The 15,457-nt window shown below is 42.0% G+C and overlaps 2 protein-coding genes across 3 annotated transcripts; both read left to right on the top strand.

Moving 5' to 3' along the window:
• The first annotated feature begins 251 nt into the window (after positions 1-251).
• LOC310858609 (golgin subfamily A member 7B-like) lies at positions 252-3,746 on the top strand. Its single transcript, XM_083764795.1, has 5 exons — positions 252-311; positions 1,491-1,616; positions 2,014-2,166; positions 2,279-2,380; positions 2,504-3,746. Exons 1-5 carry the CDS (start codon positions 300-302, stop codon positions 2,585-2,587), a joined length of 477 nt encoding a protein of 158 aa, XP_083620921.1. The 5' UTR covers positions 252-299; the 3' UTR covers positions 2,588-3,746.
• Positions 3,747-6,997: 3,251 nt separating this feature from the next.
• On the top strand, positions 6,998-13,886 carry r3hcc1l (R3H domain and coiled-coil containing 1-like). Of its 2 annotated transcripts, XM_083764807.1 has the most exons (8): positions 6,998-7,041; positions 7,458-7,903; positions 8,142-8,329; positions 8,427-8,497; positions 8,645-8,740; positions 9,465-9,605; positions 11,171-11,227; positions 11,826-13,886. In XM_083764807.1, the coding sequence occupies exons 2-7, from the start codon at positions 7,469-7,471 to the stop codon at positions 11,197-11,199; spliced, it is 960 nt and encodes a 319-aa protein (XP_083620933.1). In that variant the 5' UTR covers positions 6,998-7,041; positions 7,458-7,468; the 3' UTR covers positions 11,200-11,227; positions 11,826-13,886. The 2 variants fall into 2 exon arrangements, with proteins under 2 accessions (XP_083620933.1, XP_083620932.1); XM_083764806.1 differs by lacking the exon at positions 11,171-11,227.
• Positions 13,887-15,457: the final 1,571 nt, after the last annotated feature.

Raw genomic sequence — 15,457 nt, 5'->3', positions numbered from 1 at the left:
TCTTGTTTTCCATTTTGAGCAGAAAACCTGATAATTGGGACTTTTGTTCAGTAGGCCTACAAGTTGCCAGAGGTGTTTGTGTCACTTTTCTGCAAATTGCCATTATCGTTAAAACGATCAATAATAATACATTAAAAAAGCTCTTGGGTGCACATTGTTTTCACGCCCATATTGCTCTATTCATGTGGTCTCTCCGCCTTCTCTTCCCCTCCCCCCGTCAGTCCTCCAATCCGTCTCCAAAGCGATTTCATTTTCAGCACACTGAGCACAGACTCGTCTCTACGGCCACGGATGGCAACATGGCGACGGAGGTGAGAATATAACACGACAATGAATCTCTTGATGTGCTTATTTTTGTGGTATTGAAAAACTGTGTTCATAAGTGTATTAGGCTGTCTACAATTACTGAATGAAGGCGCTAATGCTGCCAACAGTGTCTAGGCATGGCACAGCCTATATCCTACAGGCTACACAAGGTTAAATTGCTTGGCTCAATCGCAGCATGCTCGATTGAAACAACTGTATTTTTCTTTGGTCAAATCAAATGTGTCAAGCAAGACACTTAGCCTTAGCTTCTTTGGGTGTCATTATATTCGGCGAAGAAGACGGAACTGCTTTGATTTTTTTTTCTTTTTAATTTAAATGTCGGGCAGAAACAGCGGATCATCAAGCAGACCTCGCGCCTCGCGGTGTTAAGCTGTTTTTGTGAAAGCAGATCTCTTTTTGTGTGTTGAGTTGTCCCGTTAATCCAGTGTCATGTCATGTTGTTGCCACTGTGTCTGATGTTATGATGATCGTGCTATATATATGACTGCACAGTGCACACACTGCACGCGCATAGTGTTCACTGTTCAGCACCGCGGACAGCGACCGTTCTGCACCTTCTCTGTCTGAACCGGTAATGTTAAAAAATACAAATAAAAAGAGCGAATGATGCTCGATGACATCGGGATTCGGGATAACCGCTTCCCACCCGCGACCCCACTATCATCTGTAAAAAACAGGAAAACAGGATTAAATGTGGTCTCGTGACCATCCATATATTTCATAATATTCAATAATAATCATGCTATGTTTAAACAATCCTGTTTTGGTTTTGCTGAATTGATCTGTTGTGAGTTGTAGTGAAATGTTGTACCATCTCCTTGCAGCTTGCTTCCATATCCTGCCAGAGAGAGAATGAAAGATAAGATATAGTATGTCCACTACTGGGCTCTGGTCCAACAGACAAGAGTCGAGTAGTGATTGAATGATTGATCACATGCTGAGTGCTTGTCTTCTAACATCCAATATCCCTAAATACAACAGCATCTGCTATTGTTTGTAGGTACGAGGCATGGTATAATGACAGTGTCACTCACCAAACATAACTATATACAATCTAGCAACATGTTATGATGCAACATATACATAAATTAAGCTTAAATCTCCGGTGATAATAACCTGTGAATTAGTTTTAATATGCTTTCTGTGTGCTGTTTGTCCTCTAGTTCCACAACCTACAGGAGCTGAGGCATAATGCATCGCTGGCCAACAAAGTCTTCATTCAGAGGGACTATAGCGAAGGCACCACCTGCAAGTTTCAAACTAAGTTCCCCTCTGAACTGGAAAGCAGGGTAAGGGGGCGTGGGGCAAAATGTCATGCCTTTTCAGTTCAATGGCATATTTGTGTGACTCAGTGAGTAGATGTGTGTGTATTTGTGTCCATGTTGTGTAGCTCGCAAGTAAGAGTGCAATCGCTGTTAAGCATGATCTCTGCTTCGGTGACAAGGTCGCTTACAATATTTGAAGAAAGGTGTGTGTAAAAGTGTGGATGCATTGAATGACCAAATTTATACTTTGTATTATGACAGCATCGCTTGAAAAATTAATGATTGTAGTGTGAATAAGGCTTTACTACTCGAGCTTTATTATTTATTCTGTTGGAAATTAACGACCTATCTGGCAAGTCTGGATGCACACCTTACTCACAGTAGGATAACGTATATATGCTATGCTCATGCGTGTCTCCAGATTGAGCGGACACTGTTTGAGGACACTGTGAAGACATTGAATAATTATTACACCGAGGCGGAGAAGATTGGAGGCCAGTCCTACCTGGAGGGATGCCTGGCCTGTTCCACAGCCTACCTCATCTTCCTCTGCATGGAGACACGCTATGAGAAGGTAAGACCAGAGATCTGTCTCTTACTGGCCCAGGATCACCTGGGTTGATAATGTGGTACCATTAAGATTTGTTTTTTCATTCTCTCAATTTGCCATGTGATCTGTATGTCAGGTACTTAAGAAGATTGGCAAGTACATTCAAGAACAAAATGAGAAGATCTACGCTCCCAGAGGGCTGCTCATCACAGATCCTATTGAAAGGGGAATGAGGGTTGTATCCTTACTGTGTGTGTGTGTGTGTGTGTGTGTGTGTGTGTGTGTGTGGGAGGGGGGGGGGGGGGTGCTTGATCAACTTCACACCTGTTACATCGGCAACCCTTAACTCATCTTTCATTAGATTGAAATTTCTATTTATGAGGACCGAGGCTCCAGTGGTTCCAGCTCGGGCAGCAGCACAACATCCGGTAGCACTGGTCGATGACGAGGAGCACCACTTAAACGTTTTGTTACTCAACGCCAAGTGGATGTCTACATCTGGAGGAGATGAGACAAGAGATACAGAGCCATTGGCTAAATTCCCATAAAGGAATGTTGCTAGCATGTAAAACTAAACAACTGCCAGGCATGTTGCTCCTTATCTCACACTGCTATACTTGCCGTGGACTGACTCATGTGCAGGTTGCTAGGGAGGGAAGAGATTTCACATGAGACGTACCTGCACCTAGTGTCAACCAAACAGAAAGCTCATTATTGCAGCTCAACCGCTGGGGGATTAACAAAGTGTTAAAAAAGAAAGAAAATGAAACCACATATTACCACGCATTCGCCAAACAGTTAGTTAGTCTTTCAAAAACATGCTGGAATGTGGAATGTAATTTTACCGAATTGTGAGCAAATTATGTTGATATATGCAAAGATTTGATCGGGTCAAGTGCATAGCCAGTATACCTATACCTGGAACCTATAGCGCTCCCAGACATGCTAGGAAACAGCAGCAGCCAATCTGCTGAGATTTAAATCATGTTATCTGTCTGGTAACTATTGAATGTAGCTCAGTACCCCCATGTACATTCTGTACATGCAGTCTGTAGTCTTTCAAACTTGCGGCTTGTACTGTATGTTATTTATTACATAATTACAATGACATGCTCAATGCACATGCTCATAGACACAAACAACTGTACACTAACCTCTTGGTTACAATGTACGGGACCAACTCACACAATGTTGATTATGCAAATACATTCTGTACATTAAATGTAGCAGTCCTTGGAGAGTGAATGAATTCAAGTCTTCCTTAAGTCCATGTATCATGTTCAAAATACACAACCCTTCCTTTTATTATGGTATCAATCTCCAAAGAACCATAACTGCCAAAATGATTCCTCTAAATGTGAATGTGTTACAGTACAGTGTGCAAAACAGAAATGTATACTTTATCACATGACCCTGTTTTCAACTGAAAGAAGTGTCAATGCAACACCTTCTCCAGTTGAAAACAAGTCATTTTTGTCAAGCAACGCGTGTCAAGAACGCTGTGCAACAAAGTATAAATTAGCCTTCAAGAAACAAATTTTAATACTGCTTTATTGTTTAATTCACATGGTAATGAGGTGTGTATGACCAACATCAAATAAATACCGCTTCATCACCACAATATTAAGGTATCTGTTTTCTTTCTGTGCATCACTCGATAGCCATCAGCCCATAGAGGTTGATTGGAACAATTTTAATCAGGTTTGATTCCTTGTGTTTCAGCCGTGCAACACAGTATTGATTTCAATGACAAAATACAGTAGATTTCCATACGCAAAATGGAGCAAAACTTGAAAGGAGAGAAGAAGAGGGGTGGAGGTGTGAAGGACAAAAAGCTCCGCCTTGGTCCTCAGATTATGAGTCATTTCACACACACACACACACACACACACACACACACACACACACACACACACACACACACACAATAAAGGCACTGTGTGACCTTGAGGACTGAGATGTGAGACACTCTGTCTATGGGCTAGTAACAGGTCCAGCTGCCCATCGCTGTCAAACTATCACTGTGCCACCTGTCACCCAGGGAGACAAAGGCCTTTCTACGAACCGTCTAAAGGCTCATACATAGTCTGGATTTTCGGTGGTTAGTTTACCACCGAACTACAACATAACGTCACTAGCCGCGGTGAAGAGCAAACCACCACCACCGCTCCAGCCCTTCTCTCTGTTTTTACTCACCACCGCTCAACGTTATTTCAGCTCCGGTGGTCAGCTCACCACCGGAGCGGTGGTCACCTCACCACCGAAAATCCCGACTATGAATAGGCCTTTACTCTTATTTAACAGCCCAAATTATGTTTATTTGGCATTTAAATCTAATACAAAGAACTATTTTCATAAGTGACAGGGATCACTGTGAATGAAGTAAATAATCTTAATATAATAAGTTTGTCCCTCACTGACACAAATCATTTTTATTTTTGTTCTACTAGTAATTTTGAGAAGCGGTCCCTTCTATTAGAGATACTTTTGCAAATGTTGACCAGGCTGTGGCCCCACCCTGAAGTTTAGCTTTGCTTAGACCCAGATGTAGATTTAAACATTCACACAAACAAGCATGGAAAGCTGTAAAGTAATTAATAAATAGGCCTACTATAATTAATGAATGCATTAATCCATGCACCAGAAGTGTTCCTCCTGGCAGAGTAGTTCTGGAGTAGTTCTAACGGATTGTGTGGCCCTGGTTTTGCCCTAGTGGGACTGATCGAGGGTAGCTACTGGGACGTAAGTCGCGACTTGATCACCCCGGCTGGGTCGCCTGAGTGAGGGGTATGATGTTGGAAGACCCGAAACCCCGTTGACCTCAGGATACATCACTGAGGATACGTCCCAGGTGCATCCATGCGATGTATTTTTAGTTAATGAAAATTATTGATTGAGGTCTGATAAAGGGTGTCCAGGCCTGTGAGAATGTATTCTACTTAATTAGTCCTTTTGGATGTTTCAATTAAGTGGATGAAAAAATGCCACAGACGAAAAACAGTCTAAGTCCACACTATTGATCCATAATGTATAAATGATAGATAAGGGTTCAGGACAACGAGGCCTTTTCGTGGAGGGGTCAGAATGAAATTTGGACTCAAATGAATGTGTGCAATGTGTCTCAAATATATGGGATGTCAAATGATGTGTGACAGAAGTATGATGACCAAATTCAGATAATACCAGTAAGACGCCCTGAGGGTCGCCTTGATGGCACAAAGGCCGCAAGGCGTGCACACATCCGCCTGGGTGACAGGCAGGGATCAGATAAACATACAGTATATGGAATGAATTCTGTACTGGCCATATATGGAGCATGTCTTGAGTGTACAGGGTTTGATGAGATCAGATCAACATATGGAATGTCAGAACAGGTCAACTCCATATATGGAGATCTATGGGTGGCAGCGGGGGTAGTGTCTTGAGTGTACAGGGTTTGATGAGGGACCAGAAGCGTGACACGGACAGGGAATTCAGGTTTTCATAGTAACTGCGGCCTACGGTTGCAATAACACAGGGGTGGAAAGTGGTTTACGGTAATAATATGGCTTCAAATGTGATCTTTGGATAATAGATAATATCAATATTAAAGATATTTATTCATAAGGCTCCGAAAATGTCAGAGGATACGATACGATCATTATCAGCCCGTAAAACTGAAATATAATATATTAGAAAATAAATAATGTCAATATGTAGTCCGGCTCATAGACAACCGGACAGAGCCATTGAAATACGACAGTTACGACAACTCTGTTCACTTTATATGGGACCAGTCCAGTCTTTATATGGGACCAGTCCAGTCTTTATATGGGACCAGTCCAGTCTTTATATGGGACCAGTCTAGTCTTCTAGACTCCTGGACCGGAACTTGGCAGAATGCACTGGATTGATTGAGTTGGCTATTTATTAACAGTTTGCAGAATTACAGTACATTTCAAGCACAACTCAATACAAAAACTGTTAACTGGACGACACCATAAAGCATTACACTTGTTTACAATATAGGGCCCACCGTTTTCAATTCATCAAAACATTTAGAGACGTACAATATTAATATACACTTCTATATAGCCAAAAACAGGAAACATCATAGAGGTAAAAAGGGGGGGAAAACATATAGGGAAAAGGGGGTGGGTGGGGGATTCAGATTTTACGGGGGCCAGTTTCGAATTGCAGCCGTCCGTAGGTGCCCTTTAAGAGCGGTTTTTAAGGAGTCAAGGGATTCGCAATTTCGCATGTCTTAATGACTGTTGAGGGTGTTCCACATTTTGGTGGCATAGGAGCGAAATTAATTTAGTCCCTTGTTTGTGCCGAATCTGGGTTGCACATGGTTTGTTGAACTCCCTCTGGTGTTGTGGGTGTGGACTTCGACATTAGGGAAGTATTTAGACAGGTAGGCCTACATGAGTATCTTGGTGGTCTATCGAATCTTGTGGACCAGACCCACTGCAAGATGTTGTACTCTCTCGTCAACCCTAAGCCATCCCAGCCTGTCAAAGTGGGCAGGGGACAGGGGTCAGGTGGGTTCGGGGAGTGAAGCCAAGTAGAAGCCTGACCGGTTTGTTTGGGGAAGTCTGGAGCCTTGTTTTAAGGGCCTTTGAGGTACTGTGGTACCAAGAGTACCACAATAGTATATATATTATTAATATGCAGAATGCCTAAGGCCACTATAATTTCGCCTCAGGGTTTCCTCCGGGTGCCGTCTCTATTAATATCTAAGGTCACAGTCACACTCCAGGGTTTTCTGACCCCTCGAAACTCTGAACTCTCCTGCGTCTGAGTCCGACCATAAGAACCCATAACAACACCATGTCCCATAATCCATAGCGCGAACGCCTCTGAAATGCGTCAGCAGCGCGACAGGAAAATCTGCTTCCAAACAAACAGCGGTAGCAGGTAGGTGGATACTGGCTAGTTACAAATCCTCACTCATTTATTGTTTAAATCCTGTGATTTTTAAATGAAATAATCTAAATATCAATTGTTAAGGGGGCAAAAGGCCGTTAGTAAGTATACGTGCTTCTCTGGATTGGAAATGAATTGCGTCTGGTGGATCTTAAATTGCTAGGTAGCATAGCATCGTAATCTGCTATCGTGCATGATGTGTCATTTCTGCTCCAGCTCCGGATGGAGGCGTTGGATTGCGGTCAAATATTATAATCTTTAGTGAAACTAAAACACGTAACACCAAAACGAAGCCAAAGACTTATCAGAACGAGTTCGAACAGAATGTTAGAAAACAACTGTATAACATGACTTATAATGACGCCTTTGTTTTCACCTCCTAATGGCCACTGACTGCTGTGTTGTAGCTTATTTGACAATGGAGCAGCAAGCGCCAAAGGAAGACAGTGGCCCAACTCCGCCCTCGACTGTGACTCCCTCAGGCTCAAAGAAACCCGATAAAGCATCAAGGGAGAAACCCCAAAACCAGGGAGAAGCTAAACCAAAACCCAGACCTCGTTACACAGACAAGGCACGGAAGAATGCTAAGAATAAGAAAAACAAGGCTGCGGTTGGGGATAAAGCAGCATCTGAAGGAGCAGGAGAACAGGGAGAGATGCAGAATGGTGATGCCAAACCTGATGAGGAAGCGGATAGGTTACAAGATGAAACTAGACAGACCGCCTCGGCCGGTGAGGGAGAAGAAGCTGAGGTTGGCTCACGTCTGGAAGTGGAAGAGGAGGAGGAGGAGGGAGAAAGTTGGGACACACTGTTCAACGATGATGGGGATTGTCTGGATCCACATCTTGAAGAGGTGAGTGTTCTACTTAAATTTACTAAGTGATGGTAGGCAATTTATCAAGTGAACGACTCCAGTTGATCAATCTAATTTCTTATGCAAAGTGGAAGAGATACCTGTGAAACTAGTAGAACAACAATTTGTTAGGTTTGTTGAACATTGTCTCTTTCCTCATCCTTCCATTATTGTTTACACACACTGACACTGCACATGTCATGGCCATCTGTCCTTTGCTGTCTGATCATTCATTCAGGTGGCTGTGAAGGGAGGCAGGAAGAAGGAGTCAATCCAGGAGGCCAGGTTTGACTACTACAACATGGACAGAGATGGAGATGCAGACGTGGACCTCCGAGAGGACGAGCTGTCTCACATCATAGAGGTGTACGACTTCCCAGCAGAGTTCAAGACAGAGGATCTCGTCAAGTCCTTTGAGTCCTACCAGTAAGTACAAGATAATTTGGTAGTCGAAGCATTCATGACTCACAAGGCTTCAAGTGTCATTTTAGTCACTTCTGGAATTCCCAACTTGTGTGTTTAGACAGAGGGGCTTTGACATCCAGTGGATTGATGACTCTCATGTCCTGGGCCTCTTCTCCAGCCCCATAGCAGGTTGGTATATAAAAAAAACTGAATGTAACTTAAGTGTAATTCAATTCTATTACATGGTCTGACTTATACATGATCTCAAAATGCACTCGTTATATTAAAAGGCACATAACATCACTGAATGATATGTATTGTTCTTCTTTGTGTCAGCTCGTGAGGCATTGAAGTCCAAACATCCCTTGTTCAAGGTGCAGCCTCTCTCCAAATCCTCTGTCACTACCAAGGCCAAAGCTCGCAGCTGCTCAGGTTTGCGTCACACGTTGGGCTTACACAGATTTTATTCAGAGATGCAAATCATGCTGATCATATTGTCAGCTCGGATTGATTAATTTGTATGCCAACTCTGGTAGGAAATAAGTATGTTTTTGAGTCTAGCATTAGTAATTCACTTGCCCTACCTTAAGGCCATTAAAAACAAAACAAAACATATTATAATATACAATCAATGCTGGGATATTCTGCTGCACATCATACCTAGAGATTGGCAGTCATGACTCATGAGAGTTTGAGAGCTGAAGAATTGTCTGTGTTCTAATACACATTTCATTAAGGTACCTGGGTTTATATGGTTTTACTTATTCAATTGTTCTGACATTTGACAGGATCAGGGCTTATAACTGTAATTGGAAAATAAAAACTAAAGTCATGGATATGCATTATGCATCATACATTTATAGGTATTGAGGTATCTTGGCTTTGATTATATTTATTGTGTCCACAGCAGCTTTTTATTGATTTCCAAGTCGCAAAGTTTAAAAGAAGGGTGGACCACTGTTTTATGGTGAAATAATTCATGTATTCCATTGCTTTAAATGTATTGGCTGTGACAGTAAAGTACCTAACGTGAACCTAAATTTGATTTTCAATGGGCGGTTACTATGGGGAAAGTCACAGGGGAACTGTAATGCCCATGTCTATTGCATCCATATTGACGCCAAAAATCTATCGTATCTTTTAAACCAACCTCCAGACTACCTTTTGCCTGCTAAGGAGCGACCCGCAACAAGTGCAATGTTGGCCCGTAGGCTGGTGAGTGCAGCCCTGGGTGTGAAGAGCAACCAGACCAAGGAAGACCATGAGTCTGAGAAAAAGAAGCTCCAGGAAGCTAAAGGTAACTCAGACACATACATATCATGATTGTTAGAATGTTGGCTAATGGCTAGCACCTGGAACTGCACTGTGGTCAACAGCAGTCAATCAATTACTATCAAGCTGTGTCCAGTCACCATCTGGTAGACATGTTGTTGATAACATGGGCCTGTCACTGGATGTTTTCCAATTCTATTCATCAATGACAAAACCTTTGTCAGCATTAACTCCAAATTGCTCTAGGCATGTGACGCAGGGAGTGAGACCTTGCACACTCTGTTAACCTATAAATACGAAGCAGTTGTTAGTACAACTGCCAAACCTCATGCTTGCATTGCAAGTTTTCTGCCACAAGTGGGAGCTGTTGTTAATCTTAACAGATAAAATGACAAGCACTATTGCAAGCTGATACCTTTGGGACATTGATGTCCATCCCTTCTGTTCTGTATTGCGTGCAGATCATAGCAAGTCTATAATCAGTGTAGCAGTCATTTCCCCTTCGTAGAAGGAACATAAGTATATAGGGCCACGGAAAGCCACAAGTGGCTGTCCACTAAGAAGCCACTCAGCACTGAAGTGAGGGCCCTGAAAGAAGAACAAACTAAAATAGGTCCTTTGTTCTTGACACAGGAACACTATTGTGTGATCTGTATGTGAGATCACAACAAACAGTAAATGTCAATGCAAGTGGTGAATATTGTGTGGTAGGAATGGTTGCCACGTCACGTTCTACGGGGAGGGCTAAGATGCTGCTCACAGTTTATCACACTTGCACACATATATGATAGATGTACAGTCTGTCAACAATGAATACAGAGAGTGTCTTAGTAAGGTGTTGGTCCACCAGAGCATATTCAATGTGCAAAGGTCTCTGGAAGTATACTGCAGGGATGGAACACCATTCTTTGGTGTTTTGATGATGCTGGTATGGAGTGCTGAACACGTTGTTCCAAAATCTCCTATTTTTACTAAATTGATGTGAAGGCCATAGAATGAGGTCATAGAATTTACTCTTCAAACCAAACCGTGACACCACATTTATTGTGAATTGTTAGCGATCCTGGAAGTACATTTGGATTTTGGATGGACATTTTCATCATAGAATAAAGGTGATCAATCAGAATAACTTAACAGAGCCACAGACCCCTCCATTGAATGCGTCACGTATTGTACGTAACTGTACCGTTCTCCTATGCCACATATGCACACGACCACTTGTGGAGAATATGGTGAAGGATGACTCATCTGACCATATCACTTTTTCCCCACATCTCTGTAGACCAGTGCCTATGGTTTTTGCACCACTGAAATCTCAACTGTGCATTTGTCTTTGAAATAATGAGGGGTTTATGCTCTGCAGCCCTACTATAAGTATAACATCCCTCTCTATATGTTGCTGACATACTGAGTCACCTGCGGAAGAGTTGCTCTTCTGTTTTTCCTTACATATCACAACAATGCATGAGCATCAATCCTCGAATGTGCCCTTTCAAGCACAACTTACGAACCCCTTATCTTTACTGATTACCTGATTGAAATGCAATCACTATTCCTGTTGAAACACTAACCAGTTTTTTCACTTTTCAGTCTTTGTGACTGAATCTCCTGCTGTGTGACCTTTTCCTATTGCCACCAAAATTTGAGGTAATCTGTTAATGGCTGTCAGAAATTTGGCAAAAATTATGTTCAGATATTTGTACAAAAACTAAAAAACATACATACACGTAGTTCGAACCATTCAAATTGAGTTGCCGTTTTCTCCATTGTGCCATGGTTGGTACTGAGAATGAATTTCATCTTGCAAGATTAAATGAATACTTAAATAACTTGAAGTGTACCTTGAAGTCTGCAAATGGATTGTTCTGTGATCTTGCAAGACTGCTGCTGGCCCAGCCCAGGGCCACACAAGAACGTGCAAGCAGATTATTGTATTATTTTTTAGAAAGTGTGTGTGTGTGTGTGTGTGTGTGTGTGTGTGTGTGTGTGTGTGTGTGTGTGTGTGTGTGTGTGTGTGTGTGTGTGTGTGTGTGAGAAACTGAGATGGTCATGGCATTTTGTCATTTGACCACTGTCCTGATATGTACAATTTAGGGTCTTAAAGTGTACAGACCCAGCTGATAAAGCAATTATTTGGAATTATTAAGATAAATCACTATGGAGTTGTTAAGGTATTGATGGTGGGGAGGGGGCCTGCAGACTGATATATTATTATTAAGCTGCATTGTGATCTATTGCTTTTCAGAGCAAAAGCGCCTGGCAGCCAGACAGAAGGAAGATGCTTGGGAGGGGAAAGGAGGACAGTGATAAGGGTTGCTTGCTTTTTGTTCCTCCTCCGATGACTGGATACAGCAGGACCAACATGACCCCTGTTTACTCCTCTACACTGGACAATGAGCTGCGGACTCATATTTAGTTTTTGCAACCGTCTAGCAGTAATTATTCCGCTCCAAATCTCACCCCACATCCTTCCATACCAACTGCATCACCCACTTTTAGTCCATCATTGTAGTCTCTTCAGCTGGGTACAGACTGCACAATCTAAACGCACTAGGTTTATGGAAATGATGTGTGTAAGTGTAATACCAAGTGCTCCAAATAGGTAATTTCCTTTTAATGCAGACAATGTATGTGTATATTCTAAGGTCAAGGTAAGCATCTTAAATCATCATAGAATAGGTATAGAGGTCGCACACACCAATAATCAAATTTCTCTACATCAGGACAAACGTTAAGGCTAACAGCCTCGGCTAGAGAAATAAACCTGTTGATTTGATTCTTGGTGTGCGACCTCTACCTATTTTATATTTTTTAAGGTCTCAATTTGCTAATCTGTATTTAAAATGCTAGTGCTATTACTAGTACCCCTTGTGCGTGCCATTGCCATGCACCCAGTTCTGTAGTCCACTACTCACTCCTGACAATCCAGTGGAAAAAGAAGATCTTAGCCTCACAGACAGACTCTGTTGGCGATAGCTTGCATCTTTCCTTGAGCTGCTTACACAGCCATGGTCCCGACCAAACATCTGGATCTTCTCCCTGGAGCTTGGATTTTCCTCACGATCATAACATGTAATCGGTGTGGGAAAACTGGCCCAAATCATGCAATCTGTGCCCAGCTTTATGCACCAGATGTCACCAGTCGTCTTGCACCTCATCTCCCTATCACGTCCCTGAGGAAGTGATAATTACCTTGTAGACTAGAGGCATGAGCCAGATGCAACAGTCGCCTGCTACACTGTCTACATCTATGCTGATTCTGTGTCAGAGCCACTTTCAATGCATGAGATAAGAGGCGGCTATTATCACTGAAGACATTTAATGTAGACGGAACGGTCTAGTATAGGGCCCTACCTTCCATTGTTGCATCAATGCACCAGTTCCTTAATCCATGAACCAAGTTTCATTATTTCATTATGTCCCCATTTCATTAGTGACAGTAACACGGGTGCACTATTTCCAAAGACATTTTTGTGTATAGCAGGATATGTAGTCCAGTTAGATGTGTGTATGATAGTCTAATGGCATCACTGAACCGCAAGATAGATACTAGAGACTTTTACTATTAATTCCATATTCACTATTATGTAACCCTGTTTGATGTGTAGAGTTTATAGAACTGCTGTGATTGTACCAGAATTTCCTCCCACTGACTAATCATTTGTGCTGTTTTAGTATCGACATGATGCTCCATTTCTTCTTGGGACTATGGGTCCAATTTGCATATTAAGTCAATGAAATAAGATTTATTTGGCCATTTATAATTCACATAGGTCGGTGTGTCAGTGCTCACTAGGAGCATATTGTTTGTTTACGAACTAGCAGAGCCCCTCGGCACCCCTAGACAGCCAGCACCCTAGTCACAATGAAACTGAGATGGTCATGGCATTTTGTCATTTGACCACTGTCCTGAGTCCTGATATGTACAGTTTAGGGTCTTAAAGTGTACAGACCCAGCTGATAAAGCTTTTGGGAATGTGCTTTGAAAATTCTGTTATAAGCTTACCTTGTTCTTTTTTTTTGTTATATTAAGCATACCTTCTTTTTTTAATGTATTGACTTAAGGCTAGATCTGGCATTTAACAAATGTCTGTTTTGTAGTATCCATTATCTTTAGTTACCTGACCCCCAGAGACCGAAGAATACAACTCAAACGGATCTCTTCTGGTATTAACTTTAGAGAGGAAACCAAACACTTCACTGGTGTTATGTTTTGTCTCTTTTAATTGTCCGACAATAACAAATGGTCAGATGTGTCACTATAATTTGTCATTTGTAATTTAATAAATCATTTTAAATACTGCCATTGTTGTTCATCCTGTTTTATTCTAATATTACAATTCCTGCTGGTATAGGTCTTAAAGCAGATTGTGGTTATCTCTGTCTTATTTCCATTCCTCCGAAAGAAAATCTGATCATGAGTTTGGAGTATTTATATATTGCAGTATTGATACTTTTACCCATTCTGACCGGGCACCCATTTTGGTGTCAGCATCATGTTATGCTTTAGCTATTTAAAAATAGCAGATCTACAAGCTCATATCGCGCCACCGAGTGGCGCGATACGAGCTTGTAGGTCTGCTATTTTTGAAAAATCGAAGAGCGACTGACATTTCTAGAATCTGATCTCAGGTCAGAATGGGTTTAATCAGACCAGTGCGTTGTCCGGCGGAAACCTCGTATGAATCTGATCTCAGGTCAGAATGGGTTAAGTAAGAAATATGAGTACTTGTCCCAGAGCTGCTCTTGACTGCTCAACCAGCATCGTGTGAGATCTGAGCCCTTCCCATAATCTCCAGCTTTACGGTGGCTTTACGAGGAGGTGATGTACCACAGAGCTGCCTGCCTGGGTGCCCCACACACAGTCATTAGACCAGTACACAAACTCAAACCACAACCAAGCAAATGGCGGTTTCAAGTGCCAACTTTGCCCAACAAAGCCGCCCAAAGGTGCTGCTGTGTCGCAGAGCAAATTAAATATTTGAAGAGCTTAGGATAACACACACGCATTCTCAATTGAAGGCATCATAAATCTACCAGTACCACAACGAAGAGCTCTGCTGGTTCTGTTAGTGGTCCATGACGTGTGCTGGCATGGAATCAATCCAGTCATCCTTGGTTGTTGGGCTTCTGTGATTACCTTTAAATGTGTGACTTCTTAAAACTTTATTTCTTAGAGCGTTTTAGCGTTTCTCTTTGTTTTACAGTACAGACAAACACGGTACAGTGGGTGACATTCAAAATGTCTGTACTTATGAAGTCCAGTATAAAGCTTAATTTATACTTTGTAGCAAGAGCAAGATGATGTGGCTCGCCAAAAATAGCAAAACTTTTCATATGATTAAAGTATAAATCAGGCGTAAATGCGTAATTACGCGTACTGTGAACTGTCTGTTAGAACACCATTTGAATGGGAGACGCGTCAGAGTGGTTTCTACTTACTGTGGTTTCTACGTACTGTGAACTGTCTGTTAGAACATCATTTGAATGGGAGCGTCATAGTGGTTTCTTTCAGGATGATATGTTCCCTTTCAACGAGGTACAAGAGTTCAGCCAATGGTTTGCAGTGCATTAAAATAGCATTGAGGACAACGTCAAAATAGCGAACGCCAAAAGGACACCTTTCCTCAGGGCATTCTGGAAGTGCATGATCAAAGTCTTTGAACTTCCATTTACCTATAGTCTCGTCTGTGAATATCAATTTGTAAATACATTTGTAAATTCCATTACAAGTCACATGGTGGGGGGTGGGGGTGAGACTAAAATAAGCAGCATATTTACAGCATGGTCTAATTTATTTAGTAACATCAGGCAGCTGTGATAGTTTCCACAGTGTGGTGTGTGTTTGTGTGTGTTCGTCAGTGGGAATGAGGTTGG

The sequence above is a fragment of the Protomyctophum parallelum genome, assembly GCF_964188405.1.
Source record: "Protomyctophum parallelum genome assembly, chromosome: 5".
NCBI lineage: Eukaryota > Metazoa > Chordata > Actinopteri > Myctophiformes > Myctophidae > Protomyctophum > Protomyctophum parallelum.
The sequence above is the reverse complement of the archived record's forward strand: the minus strand, read 5'-3'. Positions and strand labels throughout refer to the sequence as shown.